At 35.4% G+C, this 26398-nt stretch overlaps 1 protein-coding gene across 3 annotated transcripts in view; it reads left to right on the top strand.

Moving 5' to 3' along the window:
- The window catches only part of LOC107219511, a 251610-nt gene that overhangs the window by 92898 nt on the left and 132314 nt on the right, over positions 1-26398 (top strand). For 2 of the 3 annotated variants that reach the window (XM_046733522.1, XM_046733520.1), the window contains exons 3-5: positions 6751-6902; positions 10487-10609; positions 23480-23669. In XM_046733522.1, the coding sequence (XP_046589478.1) occupies positions 6751-6902; positions 10487-10609; positions 23480-23669 (465 nt within the window). The remainder of the gene's footprint in view (positions 1-6750; positions 6903-10486; positions 10610-23479; positions 23670-26398) is intronic. The other variant, XM_046733521.1, reaches the window with a different exon arrangement.

Here is a 26398-nt window from a genome sequence, read left to right as displayed (position 1 = left end):
ATACTTTACCTATCTACTATATCCCACATACATGTATTAGTATGTTCTTCTGTTCTCTTAAAATAGATTCGTGTTCAGCGACCTCGAAAATCCCTGAGTCCCAGATTTCGAGAAAATTAATTAAATTTTGAAGAAATTTTTCCGCCATTTTTGGGCCGCCATCTTGTTTTTTTAAAATTTGACTTCAGATTCGGGTTCAGCGACCTCGAAAACCCCCGGGCATCGTATTTTGTAGCGATTACACGATACCTTCTATTTTTGTCCTAAGATTTGGGATTTGGGACCACTGTGCGACGTGCTTATACATAGGAAGATAAGGAACTAGTTAGACTGGGTAAAGATTCTTCGCTAGCTCTGGCCTGTAAGGTAACTTGGCGGCGATTCCCTGCCAGGAATCTTGATTTACTCAGCTTCACGTCGATCGCACGGCTGCAGGAATGTTGCTTCATTCATGATTATTATCATTGGTGCAAATGACATTACTGTGGATTTTGGAAAAAGCTTTTTCTGTTTTTATGACTTCTGACTCAGACGATTCATCCTCAATGGAACCTGATACTTGTAATAAAACGCGAAGCCCAATGAATATTCGCATCGACTCTTAGCTGCCAATGCTGTAAACTGTTGAAAACCAAACATCAGCCGAGTTCAGCCCGTAAAGGAATTCAACCAATAGAGTGTGGATGTGTGACACGATTTCCTCACAACGACTGTTTTTTCTCATTCTTTTCTTCATCTGTGCTGTTCCATTTCATTCAAGACAGCAGTCTGCAGCCACCTGCAGTTGATTTCAGGTATTGGGTCATCGCAAGGGGTTAATGACTGTTGTAATCTGGTGGACATACAGTGAGGGACAAAAGTATACGTACAGTGGATAAATTTAAATAAAATAAGAAATAATTTTCTTTAATCAGTTTATTTCTTTAAATTTTTGCAGTGTTATTTCATGCCTGTTTCATTACACTCACGTAAACGAACACATAGAATCGGACTTATGTTGCGTAGACAAGTCACCATTATGGCAAGGATCTTCACTGTACGTCATATAATTTCATCCCACAGAGAACATTTACCTGCAATGAACGTACCATGGACGTCCATAATGGATACGCAATACCTGTATTAGACATTCATTTTATCCTAAACTATATATAATAGATACCTATTAGAGATCCAAATGTTCATTTTCCATACGTCTTCCAAAACTCTAGTAGATATTGACATAGATCATCATTTGAGATATCATGGATTTCGTGAAGAAGAAATCATTACCTTCAATCGACGTTATTTTTATATCATCCACTCCTGTTTATGTAACATGAAAAATATCAGAAACTGTCATGTGTACATTTTATTCTGCCCCAACCAAAAGTCCAAGGCCTAGGCAACATAGACTAGGCACCCAAGAACGACCAAGTAGGTAAAGATCTAGTGCAGTGCAATTAATCGAGTAATCGACGACTTCGGTTAATCGCTTTTCCGATTAATCGAAGCTGCCTTATCATAATTTTGCGGGTCAGACGGTACGTGACTCAGAATCTGTGTATATCCGTCAGAGACTAGTATAGTTCGCAGATGGTTAGATGGAGAAATTCACAGTAATCTAGGTGACCGAATTGCTAGGGTTTTGTACAACTTAGAGCTTTCTTTTGTAGCGAGAGAGAAGAGTTACCATTCGCCGCCTGGTGGTTGTCTATAGTAGCTCCATTTATGCGCACAGGTATTAACAGACATCACTAGCTTTAATCCAATCATGGATATTGTGGACATCTGTGATGTGTATTATCCATTACGGATATAGATCTTTTACAGAGCTGTGAATCCTGTATGGACCACTAATAGATAAAGTGTTCCGCATGGGATGTAATCCAATGTAATGTCGTGTAAACTCTGCAATCTTTTATAATCTTTGCAATCTCTTGTAATCGTTTGTAATCTCTTTGCAATACATATAATCTTCGTGTAATCTTTGCAGTCTTTTGGTAATCTCTTTGTAATCCTTGTAATCTCCTTGCGATCTGTGTAGGCTTCGTGTAATCGATGTAATCGCAGTCGGTGTACGCCACCTTTGCATAGTGATTAGCCCCTTGGGTCATCGTGAGGTGATAATCTGTCGAGAGCATTACGGTGGGTTCAAAGACACCGTCGGAAAGCCCATCTGTAAAGTAGACTTCCGTCACGGCATGCTATTCCTGGCATAGTCCCATGTGTAGGCGTCGTTCTCGCCGATAGTGAGTGAGGTCAGACAGGGTCAGTGCCGCTGTACTCCTGCTTCTTTCAACCTTTTATGTAACACGCCTTTTGTTCGCGAAACCTTCACGAACAAAAGCCAACGTCTGCACCACCTTTTTTCCCATGTGCAAGCATTACGATTCTTAAAGGACTGCAAATCTCATAGCCAATGACGAAGAACGTAAATCGCTTAAAATAAGGCGAAAAATTTTATGCGGAATGTCTTGCACAGAAGAGTCGAAGCTGGACCAAATAAAATGTGGATATTGCTATTTGATGATGAAACTCATGCCTTGTCGCATAATTGTATTTTACCAGCCTTAATTCATTTTGCATTTGCATTTTTATTATATTGCGTTGGATACCAATTGTATTACAAAGAACCTCTAATAGAAAATTACTTTTCTAATGGGTTATTTCAGCAGATTTAATTACTATTAGCTTTTATAATTCGTCATTTTGAAAAATTATAACTCACTTTCGCAATTTGTAATTCAAATAAATTCAATTACACATTACTTTGGTAATAAACAATTTAAAAATAATTTAACTACCCATTATGTACTTTCGTAATTCAGATATGAGTACAAAGCAAACTCAAATAAACGTCTTTTTAATTTTTTTCTTATGATATCCATTTCATCTAATAACAGGACTCAAATTTATGATTGAATTTTATTCGTATAATATTGTGTAAATCGTTAAAGTAATTGTTAACTGAATGCGTCATTGAATTACAATTACAATTGAAAACTCACAGCATTGGCGAGAAACCAATTTTTTCTTTTAAGATACTCTTAATTTTGATTGACATCAGTTAATTTTTCAAGGCAGGAAATATTCCAAAATACTCAAAGGCACACATTTTTTTGAGTTATTGCGGTGATGAAACCCTTGCGGAAGGGGCTATTTTCGTAAAGTTCTGTTATGGAAATCAAGGGCTTCAAAGTTTTCCAATCAATAATTTTTGGCGTTTAGAGTTACTATATGCGGTTCCATTATAACATAGGAAATGAAACTTCTAACTTTCTGACGGAAACCGCGAGCTGAATACGGAGAAAGCAGGTAATAAATGCGATTTTCACGCCTGTGATTAAAGGAGCTTAAACATATTTGCTGTGAGCTTTACTGATTCGGGAATATTCACTGAAAACGAATTCTTATATCTTTCAATGGTCAGCAACTGCCGCAATATGAAACCATTCATATGCAAATACTAGGCTAATCAGACGCCTTATCAATTACCCGACGGTTAAAAAATGGGTTGGAACCGAGAACCCAAATATCAAACAGAAACAATCAATTTTTCGAAAATATGGCTTCAGCAATATAAACCTTTATTATGGCCGTCGATTTGTCACTAAATGTAAAATGTTATAACTATCGTAACCGTTTTACTTTACTATTTTTATTTGAAATCGATTTCAGAAATTTCTTTTCTTAGAACTTATGAATGATAGCTACAATTTAATTAGGGGAAGTGATGCAATTCAAATAAAATTATACGTGCTTTCAAAAAGACGCCGCGAATTTCATTTTAAAAAAGTCAATATAAGAACATCAAAATAATTAGAGAAACGTTGAAGAAATTTTCTTAAAATAAAACGAACAACACAGATTTGCGTTTCTTTTTTTTCTGAAAGATCTTTCACTGTGTGAATTTTAAAGTTCATTCAGTGTTATTATTCCTGAATGTTATACAAAACGACATTCATATGATATACTCCACGTCACATTCAGCAGATTCAACTTATACTGTGTAAATGGCAAATAGGTGCAAACTACGAGTTAAATGAAATATAACTACCTGATGTAAACGCAGTTTTCCGAAATTACCTCTAGTTATTTATTTTGTCGACATTTTCATATATGACTTAAAGAAGTAATATTTAGATGAAAAATTCGATATTTCACTAATATCTTAGGTTTATCAAAAAAATACTGCACAGCTCATCAAACAATATTTTTATTTTGTTGCCCTAATTTTTCCATGTTTGAGGATACAGAATTAGAAATAAAATCAGGATTATATCAGAAACCATCCCCCTCCCTTTCAATACTACAATAATATAAAAACTAGCGCTGATCTAATATAAAGTGAACTTTCAGACTCATATTACACGATAAGTTTTTACAGTTGCTTAACATTTCTTGGGGAACATTTTTATAATTAGCATCTTTCACATTGCCGAAAAATTTGGAAACAACGGTCCGTAGGGAATTCCAGGCATTTTTTTCTGAGCTTGTCATAACATTCTCAAAGTCTGCATCTTCATACGAACGAAGTAAACATGAATTTACTAAATTACTCCTGTAGAACTGATAAAAATAATTTATTTTGATAGAGTTATTCCGAAGAAAGTATCTCTCCAAAATCTAGATATATATCATGTACAAGTATTCAGAAAACCTTTTCATCGGATACCTGTCATTGATAGAGAAATATGAATGAAAAATATACATCGTCGAAACGACATACATAATAACAATATCACAAACCAATACCGAGAATTTCGAAAATCAGGATGGCATAATTATATAATTTATGGAATATAAGCCATAAATATTGAGTGGCTGATGAAAAATAAAAAAGACAAGATGATTCATGTCAGGGTAACTAACGTGTACGTTGATTTGTGTTGATTGAGGTGCTATTGATCGTATTTTTGGCAGCTAATTTGATGACTCAAAGGAGCGTTTTCATTCTTTTCTAAATTCTTCTTCTTCCTCCCCAACAGACCTTTTGGCAGCTAGTTTATGACGGTCAATTTTGGTCGAATCTAACCTCAGAATACCGCGGGGATAATGACTTGTTGGATGACGTGTTGACACGTCAATTTTGAGGTTAGATTCGACGGTCATGGGTTATGTTGTGTTTATTGAGATTGAGTTTGTTTCACGCTCGGCCGACTATGGCGCTGTAAGTTTCTCTGTGTTGCCAACATAACTGTCTAATGCAAAAAATTAGCCGTCTCAGATTCATTGTCTCCAAGTGTACCACGTGATGCGTGCAATGGTTATAAGTGCCTATAGATGCCAGCACATCACTTGTCAGGCTGAACAATACAGTGATATATTATTCTCAACAGAATTCATTGGTCTTTCAACTTAAAAAACCTGCTTATTAATTTTTTAAATTTGTATTAAATTTCTTGTAAAAAAATGAATTCGCCAGTACATTCCGAAAAGGAAAGAGAAAATGAAGAATTTGAGATTCTTAAAGAGTAATTCAAATAATTCAAAATATTCCCAAAACTTCGATTCGACTTCTGAATTGAATTTCACTCTTCGATTCGATGCGATCACTATTCGCATGTTGGTAATTTGTACTTATACTTAACATGTTGGGTTCTGACCGCATTAGGGGCACCCGTATTTGGCGAAAATACGAAAACCGATGAGAACCGTATGATACGTCGGTAACACATGCACTGGCAGCTGATACACGATGTTACCGACCAATTTGTGAACAGGTTAGACAGTTCTCGTTCGATTTCGTGTTTGAGCTAAGTACGCGTGACCCTGAATCGGTCAGAATACAGCACGTCAAGTGTACCTATACTTTCTCAATAAAGTTGTCCGGTGTGTCTTAAGGAGGTCGTCTAGTGGAAAGGCTGGTTTTTATAGGTTTTTCGGGTATTTTTTTTAAGACAAACATTGAACTAAAAGTTCTCATAATTTTCGCAATATATTTATTGACATTTGAACAAACTTTGTGAATTTCGGAGACCAAATATTGAATATAACCTAATGTATACTGCCCGATAAGAATGTAAGTCAAAAAAAGTGTAGACATGATATCTCAAAAGGCACTAGAGCGATTCAGCTGAAATTTTTATAGCATCTTTATTATACTTATACCTGTCGCATGAACCGAGATATTCGTGATTGCTTTGGTAGTTTTTGCTTCACGAGCTAAACAAATGGGAACAAGATGTAAATTTCAAATTTTTTTTCGTAAAACAAAAACTACCAACGCAATCATGATTATCCTAGTTCACGCGATGGGTATAGGCATAATAAAAATGCCGTAAAATTTGAGCAGGATCGGTCTAGTGCTTTTTGAGATCTATATCATGTCTATACTTTTTTTTAATCACATTCTTATCGAGCAGTATTACATTAGGTTGTATTCAATATTTCGTCTCCGAAAAATGTACAAAGTTTGTTTAAGTGTTAATAAATATAACTTAAAAATTATGAGAAATTTTATTTCAATATTTTATCTTTAAAAAAAAATACCCAACAACCCTTTAAAGAAACAGCCTTCACACTAGACGACTCCTTCAACCTTGACTGAACAAACAATTTCGAAATCATCAGACATTCCGTAAGTTGTCCGGGGTTTCTTAATCTTGATTGGATGAACAATTTCGAAAACACCAAATATTCCGTAAATTTTTTATCCACCTTTTGGAAAACACCCATCGTCCGAAAACGACAATATATCAATATCACGCGTTACATCGCTCATTCGTAACACTTAACAATTGATAAATATTCGTTATCTGTTTTCAGTGCCCCGCCTGCCCAGGAATGCAAACCAGAACCGAGAACGGGGCGGGGTCCTGGAGGACGTCCAGCTCCGTTACTGCGGTCCAGGACTCTACCGGCGATCGTTGCTCCGGGGCTCAATATTCTACAGGCTCAAATCGACGCCCGTTATCATGGTACGGCAATGCATGAGTGAACAACTGTCGGAGGGATTTTCGGGAGCTTCTTAGGTTCCAGTGTGTTTACCTTGTCTTCTATTTCCCAGCCAGCCCAAACCCAACGTCGCGCTGTTTTCGAGAAAAAATAAACAGAGAATTGATACTTATTTATAGAAAAGCTAACTGTCTGTCAGGTGCAGTGTTGGGCATTTGTTTCATACAATCAAATGATAACAAACTATAATAAAAAAAAAAATATGCCACTCCAGTTACAATTGTAATTTATCAGAAATATATTAATTACAGCTGTAATTGATAATTGGAAAACTGTTCAATTGGTGAATAAAAGGGAAATTGAATAACTAATAATCTGAGCTGGGTTAGACTCTCAAGTGCTTTTTGTTCATGCTAAATTCTTGTAGTTTGTCCAATTACGATGAATAACAGTTCATTTAGTTCGCCAATGACATCCACGAAAATCATCTGATATCGATATTTGATAACATGAATTTCTTTTGAACCTAAGCCTGAATCTATTAAACGAATCTTCTATTGATTTTACACAACTTGTATTTTCAGTAAATTGAAGTGCTCAAAAGGAATCGAGGTTCCAGTGAATTCAGACCATTCATTCACAAACAATATGAGCTATGATTTATTAAAATTGGATGTACGTACAAAATATGGTATGAGTTTGTCACTTAATAAAAAGAGGGAACATTGTTGTATTTCAAAAGCTTCTGACAAATGACCGCCTTCCGTGCAAATCCGTTGGTTTATCTTGTCTCTCCGAATTGCGGGTGCATTGTTTCGACCCAATTCATCTTGATCCACTTGAGCTGTACTTGTTCAGTGTTTAATTCCTACTTACTTGGATTGAAAATTATTTCTACCAGACTGTACAACTGGAACATCCTTAATTACATATCTGAAAATGAGTGGGGCAAAAAACGAGTCGAAAAAGCTTCTCGCCTTCCATATCCTGATCAGACACGTCACCTTGCCTGACATTCAATATCCCACCCATCCCAGCCTTTTCACTTGCAGACGCAGCTCAGGCAAGTCGTCGAGAGTGGCGCCCGAATGTCACGTTGTGTGTCTCGATTGACGACGGGTGAACGTCCTCCTGCGGGGGTGATTTTCTCGGACGTTGGCTTGGCCGTGGGGCGACGGAACGTTGATCACGTATTCAATGCCTGGCACATTCAATTTGACGATTTGCTAAAGCAGGAAACAAGTTACATACCTATACAATACGCGAACGTGAACAAATTGTTGGTTCCGGTAGAGCCACCCCCCGTTGTTTTTTACTTCTCGTCACCTATGGTGATAAGTAGAGACCGGATTATATGCAGCATAAAAAGCTTGAAATATGCATGAAAAGTGTCAAAATATGCCATATTGAACAATTAAAAAATAGATTTTTTTTTTAACTTCAAATCAGCATGAAATCAGTGAGTAAACTCGATAATCAACAATTACTTAACATTTTGTTACTTTTGTCGACGTAAACAATCAGGTACTGTTCCAAATGTTCGGTAGTAAGATTGCGTCTTCGATAACTTTAACTAAATTTTTGTAAATGGAAAAGGAGCGTTCCACATTCACTGAGGTAAATGGGCAGTATTTGAACTCGTGTGCTGTGTTGGCACTTATTTTTTCTAGCAAAAGTTCACCCGTCCCATTACTAAAACTATTAATTTTACACAAAGTTTCAAGGTTTGAGTTACCGTTCAAAATGTTTTCAAACTGTTCTTTAAGTTTACGCTGAAATACTTCTGACAATGCGGAGTTCACTTGGCGGATCTTATTCATTAACTGAATAGAATCAGTCAACGCCAAACCTTGAGTTTCAATTAAGCTTTTTAAGACTCGCAGGTATGTGCGAAAAATGAGTGCTAATCGCAGCTGTGTATGTATTTTTTTTTTTTTTATATTAGAATCGTTAAATGCTTTGCAAATATAGCGAAAATATGCATCATCGCTAGATTTTACGCGAAATATGTAATAACCAGTAAAAATGGGCTATTAATATGCAAATGCATATAATCTGGTCTATGGGGATAAGGGTGTTCCTTAACGGGATCCGTTATACAGCTTTTTTAAAAAAAATTGACATGGCTCAAAGTCGACCTGCTCCTTAAACAAGGTTCATTTCACATTAAAAAATGTTTGTAAGCTAAATTTACGCTCAAAGGATTATTTCGCACCAATGGCCGAAATCGATATCCTTTTGATGCCATATCCATATCATATCCTTCGATAAGCCATTTCTCATCGTTTGAACGCAGAGTTTCGAAAACAAATATGATGCGAGTGTTTATTCTAAATTATTCAAATTTTCAACAAAAAATTTTCACCAGATTGAAAATTGACTTTATCTATTCAAATAACATGATTTTACGCAGTTTCCGGTTAACTTTTGGAGGCTTATGCCTCCCTAAATATTCTCGCGACGTCGCGTCGTCCTCGAAGAGAATGTAAACAAGAAAAAATTTTTGTTAAAAGAACCTATGACTAGGCTTTTTGCATGAATAATTTATTTCTCTAGAATAAAACTTTCATAGATCCTAATATTTTCGTAAGAATTTTCTAGTGCATACATATAAAGACGGCAAAATTAAATAAAGAGTTAAGCGAAAATTTGTGATGGTCGGTGCTATAAAAATCTTTTCTTTAATTCTTGAAAGTATTTAAAGATTTCCTCGGTTTCGCAACAATTACCGTCTATAAACTGAACTCAACGACACCCTCTTGTTCGTCTTTATTTTACGACATCTGCAATAGCCAATAAGCCACACGTATAATACTATTTCTTAGCTGAAACAAGATCTAAACAGTAGTTTGTTGCCGTAAAAAACCCACCCGAAGTACAGAATTTCCAGCTCAAGTCTTAATGGTTGCCTCACAATACGTGACTTTGTTACATTCTATTAACACGTAAAGAGACATAAATTTCTTCCAGTTTCTTCAGAGAATTTTCCAAGATAATCATGAGTACCTACCGTCTCTTATACGGACGTAATTGTGTGGACGATTTAATCAACTGCAAAACTGCTGACCGTTTTTTTTACGCCAGGGCAGCGAGGAACCAAATATTAGCAAAATTTGACTCTTTGGATCCTTTGGTCGTAATGGGGAACCGAAGCCGACCTCTTAAGGTTGACGAAAACGAACTTTTTATTATTCATATTAAAACGAAATCGATCGAACTGTCAAATCGTGGTAGGACGTGAAATGAGTTTACGTTTTGATACTTCACGTTTAAACGGGAAGAGTAACATGGGATTAAGAACCTTTTAGAGTTGAGCGAAGAATTCTATACTACGGAAGAAATTTTAGTTTGGCAAAAATTAGACACGGACTGACAGAAAAGAGGGGAAAAAAAGGTCTACACATATTGCAATAATGTGAAACAGTCTAGCGAACAGCCGCTATTGTATATTTTCTGAAGCACGAAGCCAAGCGATCGTTAATCATCGCTGACAAGTATCGTGAAAATGATCCCCATGCCACCGTCGACGATCATTTATTTCGCCTTGATATTGCGATTGATAGAATTTTCGAGGGTGAAGCTCTATATTTCTTTCTTACTATCGCAGCCGCTGCCTCGGGAGGCGTATTCGCTACGTCGGCTGACCCTGTTTCCGGAAAACGTGGAAGCACAACGTCGCACTACGCCAAACTCTTGACCCCCAGGATCTCCTTCACGGACGACAGTATAGGTGAGTAGCCGAACGCCTGCCAGGTTCTTGATCTCATACATTTGCGTAGGAAGGGAGAAATCAGGGATGAGTGTGAACTCGAGTATTTGGAATCAGTGTTGTGGTAAAGTTGACAAAAAAAAAAAAGAAAAGTTTTTCATGTTATATCAAGATGAGGAGGTTTAGAGTGGTTCGTTAGCCAAAACCAAATGTGTTTCAAAAATTTTATTACGAGATCGTCCATACATCGAGTAATTTTCAAATGAATATATTCGTAACCTGTGACGAGCTCTTCAAACGAACAAAAATAGAAAATATTTGAATTACAAACAAAAGCTTATCTTAAATATAATAGCTTAAATCGTTTCAAAATGGTTGAGACTCTGGTTATAAAGTCGTTCAATTTTACTTAATGATGGCTCATTTTATTTAAAAGAGTATTTCAAGCAAATTTACTGAATCTCTTTTTTCATGATTTGGCATCGTTAAGCATTTAATTGTACGACATTCCGTCGATATTAATTATGATACTTATCGTTAGTACTAAAAAGAAGAAAATCTGTTGAAAGTGACTGTGGAAAATAATCTTTTGAATGCCATTGTTAAGTAAAATCAATAGAATTTACTTGACTGTGAACCATTTTGAAGCTGTTTGAAACGAAGTCTTGATATCTGAGTTTTTGTTTATGGTCCCAATGTTTTCTATTTTTTTCTTTTTAAATAGATCTTCACGCGTTATGAATATAAAAATTTAATAAATACTTAATGTATATACTATCTAGTAATAAAATTTGTAAAAAGTATCGACTTTCGGTCAACCAACCTCCTCAAAGTGCTATAGGTACAAAATATCTTGGAAACGCCTTGAGGTATGCAAAAACTCTTCAACGGAGAAATAAATGGTTTAAATAAGATTATTCAAATTGCGATGGCGAACAATCCCGTGAGAACTCCATTCTACAGGGTTTGGTATTAGCAACGCGAAATTTTCCGTACTTTATGAAAATAAGGTAGAAAAAATTCCTCCAAGTCCGTGAATTCTGGAAGAAATGCCATCCTTGTTTTGAACCAACAACGTAAATTTCACGATTTCTTATCGATGTTCTTCCAATGTAGACATTTCTTGATATCCCATGTGTAGAATTGTGACCATAACTAATATTCTTATTACTATTATAGAATGACATAATCTGTACAAGGTATTGCGAGTTTTAGCAAATTATTTAATCTGCAGGTGCAAATATTAGAACGCTCGTGATTTTATGAAAATTTAAATTGGTCACTCGGAAAAATCGAAAGCTGATTATTTTGGTTCTTCTTGTGCTAATTAATTGAGGTAACGCTGGCACACATATGAAAGCCTGCATGCAAATTGTTGTTCTAGTGAATTTAGAGCGTATTAAATGGATATCAGTTTTCTCAAAACATGGAATCGTGACACTGCGATTATTTCAGTGCACTTAATCGGGTGTCCTGGTTAAAATTACCGATCGAATATCTCCGTAACGATGCATCCAAATTGTTTGCCCTGCGTCCTTGGACGTATCTTGAGAAATAGATTTCCATGAATGTATAAAATAAATCAAAATCAACGAATTTCACGTCGTGTGAATCGTAAAATGAGCGCGTCACTTATGTCGATTAAAATCTGAGCCTAATTATAATTATAGCTTAAGCATTTATCAAAAACAGGGCATCAGAACGCGATTCTACATGCATTTCGATTTCGGTCGATTTTATGCTTCCATCGGAATCTATTCCTCAAGAAACATCCAAGGACGCAGGGACAAACGATTTAGATGCAATACTCGAAAATGTTCTGGGGATCGGTAATTTCGACCAAGGCACCCCTAAGAAAGAATGAACCTCACCGTTTGAAAGAAAAGTTTTCGGTAATGTTATTTACACCAATAATAGTGAAGGCGATTAAAACAACGTCCTTACTATGTACCAGAAATGTATGTGATTGTCGGCAAATTCTCACAACGTAAGTTATCGATAATTTAAGAAAAAGTATTTTAATTATTAATCATGCATAAAATTATAATAAAAAGGTCTTATAATTATAATTATAGAGTGTCAAAAATAATGAAACTTTGGTGTTTTTTTTTATCCGATTCTGATGTTTTTGGGATTATTATTTCACTAAAGAGATCTCCAAAAACCGCTTGAAAAAACTGTTCAGAAAGGGTTTTCATCAGCAGCCACATTTGTGCGTTTTAACCGTATACTATATATGACGTAAAAAGTATCGATGTTTTTTTTTTTTCTCAACAATTTGTGGGGATCTGATCAACAAGCAAACTAATCTCAAAACATCAGAATCGGATAAAAATCGTCAACGTTCCAATTCCTACAAAACTTTTTCTCAAATTACTGACAACGATATCTTGGCTGGTGTTATACATTTGAAATTTCTCGGATTAATGTCTGTCCCACATAGCAGGGGATGATTTTTAATCCGTGTCCACCATTATTGGTGCAAATAGTTTTCGGCGAGAGATTTTTTAACCAATTTTTTTTTCTCTCTTTGTAACGTTTGATTCAGGCGATGGAGCGAATTTACCCTTAAGAACCATGAGTTTGGAAGATTGCCTAGTACGTGCCAATTAGGTAATTGTATACCTACTCTCAAAGGCTGTTAATTATAGTGAAGCAAACTGAAGGGGGGATTCGCGTGGATTAACGGGTGACGATAATTGTCGAATTATGAACATCGTAATGAAGGATTGTGGAGCAGAGATAAGTACAACACGACTACACGGTATAAGACGCGACGCTAACTCATGACACAAGATTCCCAACATAATATACAAGTTACACGCCCGAGTAGCTAGGTCAACAAATTACTAATAATTTGTTTACTGTAGAGATTGGATCCTCGGTTTTCCGCCGTTTCGGGCAACCTATTGCGAGGCTGAATGCTCGCGGTTGAAGGTTATCCAAGGTTTGTTAGCGCTCAAGATGTGCCTACGTCGATGCCGGGGGTGGTTAATTTCCATCCCCCGAAAATTAATGCCGTGTCGCTTAAGACCTGGCTGCAACGCCTATCAAACCTCTTGGACCATCTTTTTGCCACTTTGCGAATCTATATATCCCGGCCACGAATTGTTGAAATATATCCGCAAAATCTAATCGGACTGCTTTGATCTCGCGAACGGCTAATTCCCGGCTCCTTGAAACGCTCTTCACTGTTTCAAAGAGAGCAATTCCAACTCGCATGGTATAATGACCGTCCGCGTGCTTGAGGCCTTCAGACATCAATAGTCGCTATTTAACTTTATTTTTTTTTTATTCAATTTACTCTCGGTCCTGTAGATTTGTGAGTATCAATGGTTGATGGCGTTTTTTAGGCTTCAGGAGCTCTAATTTCCATCAAATTCCAATGGCAAATAAGAGCAAGGCATTGGTGAGTGACTTTTCGAATAAATTCAATCACTTCGTTACTGCCGTAAGGATTTCGAAGCATCGTTGGTCGGGTTGATTTTTTTTTTTTTTTTGGAAGTCATTTTGTTGAGACGTCGTGGAATTTTTGCTTTCGACGAGAGAATTTTTTCAATTTCATTTATTTCCTGGAATATCTTAAAAAAACAAAAAGTGTCGAGCTTTTTTATTTGCTAATAACACAGATACAGGAATTTAGAAAAAAATTATCGACGTTGAAACGAAAAGGGCATGTCTTCTGAAAGAAATGATTCCAAAACGCTCAATCGGACCAACGCTTCTCCGAAATCCATACGATGAGTGACTTGTTTGAAAAATGACTTTTCTATTCACCAATGTCTTGATGTCACTTGTAATTGAAGTCTTATGTAAATTACAGATTATGAAGCTCAAACAATCGACATCAATCATGAAATTTTACAAACCCCCGTGATCAAGGTTGTGTAAGAAAAATATTCACATGAGTTTTGTGGATATTAAAAAAAATCAGCTCTCCTGGCCTCCTAAACACACCCGATGTTTCAAATTCCATTTCATGCTGCGCAACGAATTAAACTCAACAGACGAACATCGTGTCTGCTGGCAGTGAGACGCGAAAAAAATTCACGTTGGGATTAACTGAAAACAGTTTTAGGGATTTGAAGCTGGGCTAATGGGTGACATGCCGGTGAGAGTGAGACTCTGACGAGGGTTCGACGGTGCAGAATCGTTCAGACTAGGGTATTCCTCGTTTGACAGTCTGCTAACGATGGTCAGTCTTTTTTTTTTTTTTGCCTTTTTATGGTTATCGGGTTCCGCAGGTTACTCCTGTACAACGTCAGAATTTTTTACGATGATCGGTTGCGAAACACTGATGGAGCAATTACGAAGACTTCTGCAACTTCTGAAGTGAGAGCTGCAACGATATATTTTAAACCCACTCGAACGTGTCTTTCGCTCACACCATTACAAAGAATTGATCAAACCTCTGATGTGATGAGAATTCAAAAGTTTATTCGCTTTTTTGTGTCGATGTGCCTCGTAATTTTGTGTAATATTTTCTATGCATAGGCGCCGACTTTCACGAAAGTTAGGGTTTGCTTTGTGGTACCTACCCAGTGAACACAATTATGTCAAACTGATGTCAGAATGACGTCATGTCACGTCATGATTTACGTAAGATGTGAGTCATATATGAGTCACATATGACTCATAATTTCCCACTTCCTGACGTAAGATTCTTACGTAAGATAAATGACGTAAATATGACCTTCAATTGACATCATTATGACTTAACTGACGTCAAAATGACATAACTCTGATGTCATAGAGAAGTAAAGTCGGTACCGGAAGCTTACAAAAATATGACGTCCAGCTGACGTACTTGTTATTTAGCTGACGTCAAGATGACTTAAAAGTACTTACCTGATATTATAACTTACCTGACGTCTCGATGACATAACTCTGATGTCATACTGATAAAAAGTATTTAAGAATGCTTATAATAATATAACTGTTACAACAGAACTTGTAAAGTCAAAATGTTTATATTTTTCATTTATAAATAGTGATTATTTTGTTACTGTACCTCTATTACAATATAATAATTAATTTTGAAATTAGTTTATATATTTTATTTATGACAATATCCTAATATTTTCAATGTTAAAAATATATTTAATGTTTGCATTTAAAGAGAATTTGCGGTAAGTTAAATTTGGACACTAAATATAAAAGTAAAAATTAAGAAATGTCATATGAAATTCCACTTATGAATTATTAAATCAATACATGATACAACATAGAACATAAATAGAAAAGTATCGTTAATCGTTTTTTTTTATACCGTCGTGACATTAGTATTATGTCACTCGTATGTAAAAGAATGACCGGAAGCTGATGCTTAAGTATGACGTTCATCGCACATCAATTTTACGTAAAAGTATGAGTTGTTTCTTACGTAAGAATATGACGGTATTATGATATCCTTTTGACGTCAGAATATGACTTGTAATTTATGTAATTGTATGATTTATTTCTTACGTAAATAATATATAAATTTATGACTTTGATGTGACGTCACACATATGATAGGGATAAGACATAATATTTACGTAATATTTAAGTCACAATCATGACGTCATATAAAAGTCAAATTTTATGTCAGCACTATGTCATAATGATGTCATACTACATGACATCATATCAGAGTCATCAATAAAGTCATTTTTATGTCATATCTATGTAAAAAGTCGATGATCTCTATGTGACCTATCTATGACGTCATATGGAGGTCATGTGTTCACTGGGTAAGCAGTTAAGCGGTAGTTGGTCGTGAAAGTGGTGGAGTTTCACTTCAAAAACCTAGCCCATCTCGAAAACAAGAATCTTATAAATGGGTAGCTGATATCTCACGTTAAAAACAAACATAGTAATGAAAAAATGCGAAAAGCTTATGAAGTCCGATTACCCGCCAACTTTTTTTGTAGCAGAACTTTCAGAGCCGCTTATTTGGACTATTTGAGGATAAGCAAAAATAACTACACGCACAGACATTGATCGTATTTATACTTATTGTTGAAATATTGAGTTCGTCTACAAAAGTTTCTCTCTTTTGTGATATTATATTTCTCATATTTAAGTTGTGTCTATTTGTTTTAAAAGTGAAAGTTTTCACTTTTTGCAACATCTGGTAAACACATTGTCAGCCCTGTAGCGATTGCTTTTATGATTTTCTGGAAGTAAGGATGGGAGCACTCGAACAGAGCCATATAACCAGGTATAATTTTGCACATGGTATAGACCCTTGAAATATATATTTTTAACAATACAGCTGCAGTGGTATGGCTCCAAGGAGCCAGTTCACTCTGCCAGTTCACTCTGATCCTTCAGTTGAGAAAGACATACCTTCGACACTCTATTTTGAATAAAAAGAACAATCTTCCTAAAATAAAGCTTTGATTATTTGATTAAAATTAATCACACCAACATCCATAATCCCAACACTTATAATTCGGAAGTTTCGGGAACTGCAGAAGAGTCCCTAAAAAGTGTTAGCAGCTGCTCAGACGATCAAGCAATCTCAAACAAAGTACCTGCGGGTAAAAAGGCCTAACTAAGGGATATTTGAAATGAAATAAAAAATATCCAATTTAATCAACGGGTCTTGATAATACTCAATATTCAAGTACAGTTTTTATAAGATATAAACGAAAAATGGTAAATTTTATCATAAACAGAAACGAAATTAAACATTTTTAAAAACTTTGCCTGTAGGCCTTATTTCACTATGGTAGAATAATAAGGCCTATAGCTTTAACATACTTAAGTAATCAAACTGTACGTAATATATCTGGTATCTGATATCAATAATCACATGAATGTATCAATTAGATTTAAAATTCTCAAAAAAAATAATTGTCAAGTACATGAAATAAGGGTAAAATTTCCTGTCATATCGCTCCCCGCTATTTAGTTTGTAAATTTGCGAGAAAAACATAAATTTTGAAAAAAAAAAATCAATTTCTGAAACAAGTCCAAAACATCTCGAAATCATTCAAAAAGTGTTTCTTCACTCAAATAAAGGCATTTCGAGTCAACATTTTCATTTTAAAGTGAACGGGTTAATTGCTCGGACAGTTGACACCAGGTCGTTTTCTGACCACGACGCTCGTTTAGAAGGCATCGAGATCGAGGCATCAAGAATGACGATCAATCGATTAGTAATGAACATGCATACTAGTTATTTACATTCGTAACATCTTGAAAACAATGTAAAATGCATTATAAAAAAAAAACTGTGATATACGAAGTAAGAGGATAATAAAGCTTATAGTTAAATTTAGTTCCCCTTGAGTGTCAGGCGAAAATGAGATTTTCGAGCATTTTTGGGGTAGCTAAATCCAAATCTGAATTTAGATTTTCAAAATTCAAAATGGCGGATCCAATACGGCGGACCAAAACTTTTTCAACTGGATTCGATCAAATTTGAGCTCTTTGTCAGCCAAATGGATTCGCCATCTTGAATTTTCCAAATCTGATTTCAGATTCGTAACCAGCGATCCCGAAAACCCCTGGGCAAAATTTTTTGACCGGATTTGATGAAATTTGAACTTCTCGTCCGCCATATTGAACCCACCATTTTAAATTTTACAAATCTGATTTCAGATTCAGATTCAGCGACCTGAAAAACTTCAAGATACTGACATTCGTCGGAATAAAACTAGTTTTCGAATTTGCGTCTGTTATATTAGATCTGGCATTTTGAATTTCGGAAAGCCCATTTCAGATTCAGATTCAGCGAGCTCGAAACTCTGACATACTCATTTTTGTCGAAATCAAACTATTTTTTCGAATTAGCGTCCGCGATATTGGATCCGCCAGCTTGAATTTTAGAAATCCGATTCCAGATTCGGATTCAGCGACGTCGAAAACGTTGATTTACCAAACTACAGTAAAATCGATGCAGGATAAACAGTATTTTTTTCAAATTCCCACATGTGTCATGACACAAAAGTGGCACGACTTTTTTCTGCCCACATGTGTGTCACTGACGCTCAAGGGGTTAATAACCACCGACCACGTATTTTAGAAAAACAAAATTAAAAATATTTGGACCACGATACGTTATTCAAATATTTAAGATCATCGAAGCATGAGTTAGTAAAGATACAGACTACGATTTTAGATAGCTAAGTGTAATATTACAAAAAATACTCACAATTTATTTGGTCCGATTTTTATCATTGGTACTGCGCGGCAGCGTCTTGAATGTAACACTGTTAACGGGAACCTTTGGTAGGCCATTGTAATCTTTTTTTATCCTTAATGACCCCTCTATTCTTCATGATGTCTGTACAATTCTGGAATTACTTATAACCTTAATAATAATGTTAATCATTGTAATCATCTCGATTTCAGGATCTCACCTTTATAATGCTTGTAATTTTTTTTTTTCACCCTTGTAATCTTTTGTAACCCCTTTGAACTCTGCATATTATACAAATTTAATGGTATGCATGTCAACTTGTTGTAATCTTAGCAACCATCGTGTTATCCGTGCAATTTTTGTATTCTGTGTTATATTCGTAATCATTTTGTAATTTGTGTAACATCACTGTAATCTTTCCAATCTCTTTGTAATTCCTGTAATTTTTGTAATTCATCTGTAATTGTAATTGGAGTACGTCATTTTTACACAGTAACGGACCCCTCGGGAAAATCATGCCTACAGAAAGATTGAGTATTCTCAGAGAAATTTTGTTGCTTTTTTCACAAAACCAATTTGTAGATGCAATTTATAAAGATTTTTTTCCGACATATCTGTTAGGTAGTGAACATTACCTAAAGAAAACTGTATCGTAATCAACATTACTTGACAGTTCGCCTCAGCGCACGAAAGCGAACTCCTCGTGTAGGTGTTACAAAAATTGTATTGTGCACCAAGGGAGGAAAGTAGATTTTCGCTCATGAGCGCGGAGCTTGCTGTCCGACCTGATTGCGCTTTCGAAGTGTATCTTCCTACGCCCGCGATGCATCGAGGTAAAGTAGTTGATGAGGGCAGTAAACTCTGCCGAGAGATCTGAACCTTCTGCCCAATGAGCCCTTGATTTTGCCGCCATATCAATTTAACAGCTGATTGTTTGTAAAAATGGTGAAAAAAAAAATCGAATTAACTAAAGAAATAACAATATTAAAAAATGTTTTTCGTAAGTGAATAATTTCAGCAATACTCATATTTGTTAAGTAAGAAAAATTTTCTTTCCTTTTTTTTCGACCTTTTTCGATGGAAAAAAAAGTTTTTCAATCGCATTAGTAACCTCCATATCTGTAAGTACTACGAGAAATTTTTTTTGACGCTGTAACCCCATTATGTTGGATTCTATTGGTACCCAAAGTTTTTTCGAAAATCACTATTTGTTGCCATAATGTACGAGATAATCGAATAATTTTTGGACTGGTTTTTGAAGCACTAATTTCACACGCGACATGTGAGTTTCGAAGGTTTAAATTTATAATTAAGGACACTGGATTGTAATGAAAAAAAAAAATGGCTGGTTTTTTACATTTTGCAGCTAAACTAAGAATTATTTTTTGAATCAAAAACTTTTTTTCATATACACGAGGTTAAGACCTACTACTTTTATATCAAACATTTTTTCCTCTCGTCGATAGAAAAAAAATTAAAAATAAAAATTTGATTTTTTTTTTTCACCATTTTTACAAACAATCAGCTGTTAAATTGATATGGCGGCAAAATCAAGGGCTCATCGGTTGAGGTCAAATCTACCTACGAAAAAATCGGCGAACCTGTTCTCGAAAAGAATAGGAGTCAATGCTTACTCGGCTGGACTAAGTTTATCGAAGTTAGAATTCATGATTGTATCAACTCGCAGCCTCCTCTGATTGACAGTCATTCCGCCCTAGGGAAAAAAGAGTTTCCACACTAGGCAAGTAAAATTTCATTAAGGTTCCTTACTGCAGGGAGTAAAGTTGGTCTTTCCGTGCACGTATGAAAAATTATTACATTTTGTGCATTTGAAATTTATAAACAAAAAAATATATTGTTTCCAAAAATACATGTGTTTGTCTGTATCTTATTGTGAGTGCAGTTGCGGAGAATAGTCTTCTCAACCAGAGAGACCATTGTGTAGTATAATAAAAATATAAATTTAGTATATTTTCGACTATTTTAGAATAATCTATAATAAAAGTCAATATCGAAGCTTCGGCTTACACTTTGGATAGTTTTTTTTCTTGTGTTTTAGAAACATCTTCATAGCTTCCTCAATGTGCAACTATCTCGTAGTAAACTGATTGCGAGTGGAAAAATATTGATTCTCATCTCAATCACCTCCATGAAATTGACCTTCGTAAAAATACATATGCAGTTCAGCCACGACCAGTTCACGACATTTCTATTATCTTACCAAGGCTCATTAGGGTTGAAGTTAACAAAGCTTATGAAAATTTTATTTAATGTAATATAACATACAAACGCGAACCTCATTTTCTGTACCATTTCACGTAAGGATATCTGCATCGATCAGAAGCTAAGAGCGTTTTGTAGAAAATTCAATGAGCAATTCTAACCTTATTTTTTTAAATATTCCGTTTTATGCACCTTTTCCCCAAAATATCGAAAATCGTATATCATCATTTACCCTAAAATAAAGCTGTGAAGCCGATCCATTACGTATCCACTTAGCGTTGTTTTTGATTACCTTAGTCTGGATTGAAAGAAAAATTGTACCCAAGGGATAAGAAAGGAAAAAGGAATGGGGAAGTTAGCTTAAAAGATGACGAATAGTACATGATCAAATGCCTCCTTACCATGACCGGTTTTCGACAGTGAAATTAGGTCAATTCTTCCCGTAGCAGTTAATTATGTCCATTATTTTTTCGTCGACCACACGGAATTCTTTTAAACTTTGCCAGTTTTCAGCGTCAGTTGCAAAAGACTGCGTTCTATTATATTCAAGTAAACTTGTAAACCTACCTTGAAAAATGTACGTCACAGAAAACCAAATGATGATGATAGAGTAGTATTTTTTAATCAACATCTTAAAGAACTTTTTGCCAAATTTTATCGACCTTCCAAAATACTTGTTCGTCGTAGTATGAAGAAAATACTTTACTTTAAGAGCGACCTCTTACATTTTGATACCAAATTTACAGACTTTCAAGGCAAGTGTATATTAAATAAAAAAAAATCCAATGTGGCATCGACTCGCTATTGTTCTCATGTGAAACATGAAATCGTGCAAAGTCATGTGATCTGTCCGTTTTACATTCGATTTTAATCTAAGGGTTATCTATTCTATTACCTAGTCTTCATTTTCTTACCCTGTAACCCCAATCAATACTACTCTGGCAATTTTCGCGAGGAATCTACACAGGTGTACATCTAGAAACAAATTCGGTTCTATATCGGCACCCTTGACATGTAGCATAAGGACCATATAATGTTACGCTTGCATATGAAACGCAATATTGATATTGTTGACGTAACGAATACCCATCTAGATGTATATGGCAGTATAAAATCTATACCCGGTTACGTCGTGAAAATAACACAAGGGCTCCCAATCCGCCTGGATTTACGTAAGTTAGGATTTTGGGGGGTTGATCACTACGTAAAAATGACATACACTGATTACAATAACAAAGATTACAATTCAATCATAGATATTGCAACGAAATCAAAGATTACAGCAAGATTACACATAGTACAAAATGTTTACAAAGATCTCAAGTGATTACGCTGGTCTGCAAAATAAACTGTTTTTTTCTCCTTCTTATTATTACAAATAATTCTAATAGATTTAATACTCTCGAATCGAAATGTAGTAATAAAAAATATGTACCACGCATACTTTTCATGTAATGTTTTTTTTTTTTTTCAATAAAACGATAATTTTCTTAACAAATTATAGTCAAACACTAATGACAGCAACAATATTTATAAAATTTTTAATAAAAGAAATAATCATATCATGTAATATATTATACATACGCGACAGCAAAAAATGGACAGCAGATGTAGCAGATTCAGCGCACTAAAACCTTCATATCTATAATATTTTTTTCTGAAGAAGGATTTGGTTGCAGAACTGTGTTACTAAGCTACACGGAATACAAATAAATTTATGAAATTGCAGTAAAATTACATAGATTACAAATGTTTCGAGAGATTGCAAGAGTAAGACAGGCTACAAAACAATATCACCGATTACAAAGAAACCAAAAAAAAAATTAAACGTTATTACGAAGATTGCTAGGATTTCGAGGATCACATAAATAACGTGCAGAATACAAAGCGATCGCAAAGGATTACAAAAATTACAAATAATCGCAAAACTTACAGAGATTTCGAGGATTACAAAGATAATACGTTATGTACAGTATTGACAGGAATTTTCATGCGATTACAATGATTTCAAGGATTGCAAAAATAAGACGAAGAATGCAACGGGATTACAAAAAATTACAAGACATATCAACGGTTGCACAAGAATACAGGGAGCATGTACACTAGATTATGACAGTTATTAACTCCTCTGGGGTATATTTTACCGATCGGCATTTGTCTCACGGTCTGCGATTGGAGAAAACAGCAAGAAATCAGTCAATTACGTCCAATGAGACAACTACCAATCGGTGAACTGCACTCTCAATTGCCGAAATGCTGACGGATCCCAATAAAATGTATCCTATATTGCATGAATGCAGGCGGATTTAGCCTTACGTGTTAAATTGCCCATGAGACGTTACCACAAAATATCCAGTATACGCATCACACAGCAGCATGTCCCATTGCGTGCCTCAATAAATACATCTGGCACAGTAAAATGTTACTTACAATTCTTAATTCTAGACTCTGCCTACGTTCCTCTGATTTGTCGATTATTAAATACCTGGGTGAAGACTAGAAAAAAGTGGTAACGTAAGTACAAATTTTTGTTTCAGTCGAGCGTCGCGTTTCCGATATTAGCACGAGTTCAAGAGATACTAGCAAGGAATCCGTATCAAGAAGCGGGAGATTGAGCAGCGCCAGTGTGAGCGGCACTCAACCGTTGACGCGACTTGCGCGCCTTTTAAATCAACGACCAAGTTTCATTCCAAGCGATGAACTGCCGAGGCGTCTCTCATGGGAAAGGTTCGTACGTCGTTTACTTATACATATAGCCGCTGTGTTCGGAAGCCCGTGTCTGGTTTAACTTTCCAGCGCTGCAGGCAAAGTTCATTTTTGTGCTGCCAAACAAACTTTTCGTGTTGGTACAGGAACAACTTTTTTAACGGGGTTTCTCGGAATAAATTTGTTCATCGAAGTACGCCTAAGCTGCCATTGAACGAAGTCGGCTACTAAGTGAGCATTTCTAAACAATCGATACGGAAAATTGAGTTCCGTTACTCAAATTTTCGACTACTCGAAGGGTTCTTACCAAGTGAAGTTTACACGAAACTATATTACACGTTAATGAGTCCAAGCACATCGAGCCGCGAAATACCTAGCTTTATAGTTTCATCGATACTGCAAGATAATATGATGAATTACACTATCACTAGACTTGATAACTAAATCGTCAATAGATTCCCTAAATATGTATGGGATGTACCGTCAGGTCAGAAATTTTCAGAAATAAAAGTACGAAAAAACTAAGGCTGAAAAAGTTCACGGAACTCGTTAAGTTAACGGGGGGGCGGTAAGAGTTTCAGCGTAAAAAAAACACTTTTTTTGTGAATTTTTTTTTAAAGTATGAATTCAGCAAATTTAGTCAAACCTTTTGTACATTATTAAGGATACTTTTAACAATATTCTGTAATTTTTTCATGCGGAAATATTGAAAAATAAGCCGGTGACAGAGTTTGCCCCAGAACGTCTCAGAAAAAACACAATTTGCGGTGATCACTATATCTCAGTCGGAAATTATCTGATATCAAAAACCATTAGAATTTAGTCAAAGTATCTTCAAATCGTCCCCCCAACGGTCTTTGATTATTTTTTTTTTCATTTCAAAATTTTTGGTGGCCATCTAAAGTGTAAACTGATATTTTCCACGAAAAATTCCGCCATTTTGTGGGTGGGAAACCCCCTTGATGTAGAAAAAAAAATTTTAACTAAACGTTGGGGGGAGGTATTTTATATGTAGAAAATGTGTACCAAGTTTGAAATGAATGGGTCAAGTAGTTTTTAAATGGCAGTGAACACGGACTTTGAAAAAGTAGTTTTGAGAAAAAATCACAAGCGCCCGATCGAACGTACAACGACAAACTGACGCTCGTCTCTCGTTTTAAAATATTGTACAGTGTATAGTATATACATACAAATATAAAATATGTCTTTATGGCTTTACTTACCTGTCTTTACTAAATAAAATATTCTCGAAACAGGATAATGGACCAGAACGTTAGAAATGAATAAGCTATACCTGCTGTCAGAGCTATTATATAGTGTTAAAGGGCAAGGAGACTAACTAGACGATAACTTCAAGAGTTTTGCTCAGATCGACTTAAAATTTTGGGAATATATTCTTGAAATGTTTAACAATAAGATAAGACAAAAAAAAAATCGATTTTTCGAAAGTGCAAAACCAAACCCCCCCCTTTAAGGCTAATAGAAAAAGTTGTTGTGAATCGGGAAAAATTTCGAAACACTAAATTACAATCTTACATACTTTGTTTTATTAGCAAGGTCAGAGAAGTCACGTTATTCTATCATTTCTTCACTACAAAATCCATATATAATTTGTCTGATTTTGATAAATAGCAGTTTATATACTATTCATAAATTGATACACTACTTATATTGTCTGTTTAAAACAGTCGGAACGTTGCTGTTTATTGCGGAATACGTTTATTTCTTCTCATCTTCCAATACTTACTAGCACCCTGGAATTTTCAATTTATATTATTCTCTGTCATACAGACCGCTATATTTCGCTCTCTCCCTCTGAGCCGCGTTGTGGTTCTCAGTATTCGTCTAAATTCTGTTATCGATCGTTATCAGCGGACGCTCTCGCTCGAATTCTTCGAGTATACAAGGGAGCTCTCCTCTGAATCGAGCCCAGCTCTCGATCAGATTTTAAGAGAGCAATCAAACGGACTGAAGTCAGCCTGTGTATCGTTTATAAATGTGTCTAAGGAGTTAAATATCGATATTTGCCTTTCAAATATTACTATGTCTAATATTCAGCCCCACCACCCTGTATATGAGAGCGTTTAGTTGATGAAATGTCATATTTCAGGGCTGCGTACAACAAGTCGTAACAATTTTTTATCTTAATTTTTTCTTGCGAGTGTTTTTTCGGTGCCGTAGGTCTAATACAAGAACAGGTCTCATTTTTACGTTTCAGCCCTTTGAAGGGGACCCTACTCAGAACTGTAGTAATACTTTATTTACTACACGGTTTATCCAACAATAATAAAAACTCAAAGAAGTAACAGAAAGCTAACGATTACATTACCTAATACTTACATTAGCATACATGAGTGAATTTTAAATTAAACCAAGTCAACGAGTCACATCAGAGAAACAATCATGCCCGTGAAAATGAAGCAGATAAACGACTACAATCATGAACAGAATGACAGGCTAAGTTTATCATCTAACAACAGTAGAGAATAAATTTTTTTCAAAAGGAGTTTTTCAGTTGTATGTATGTAACTAATTTAGCTCAAGTAACATTTTTCAACTCTTTATTTTATCATGTTTTCAATTCAATAGTTTTTTGACATAATTGCGTCCATACATTTTTATAATTTTACTACATCCTTTTTAACTATACAAGACCTTGGCATTACTTTACTGTTTCATAATCACCGAATTATGTATCTAAGTTGCAGATTTCGTCGCAAGAAGCCTTCGTTAGTTTTTCAATTCACCCA

This window comes from Neodiprion lecontei, chromosome 3 (assembly GCF_021901455.1).
Source record: "Neodiprion lecontei isolate iyNeoLeco1 chromosome 3, iyNeoLeco1.1, whole genome shotgun sequence".
NCBI classification, from domain to species: domain Eukaryota; kingdom Metazoa; phylum Arthropoda; class Insecta; order Hymenoptera; family Diprionidae; genus Neodiprion; species Neodiprion lecontei.
Note: the sequence above shows the minus strand (reverse complement) of the source record. Positions and strands in the feature narration are given on the sequence as shown.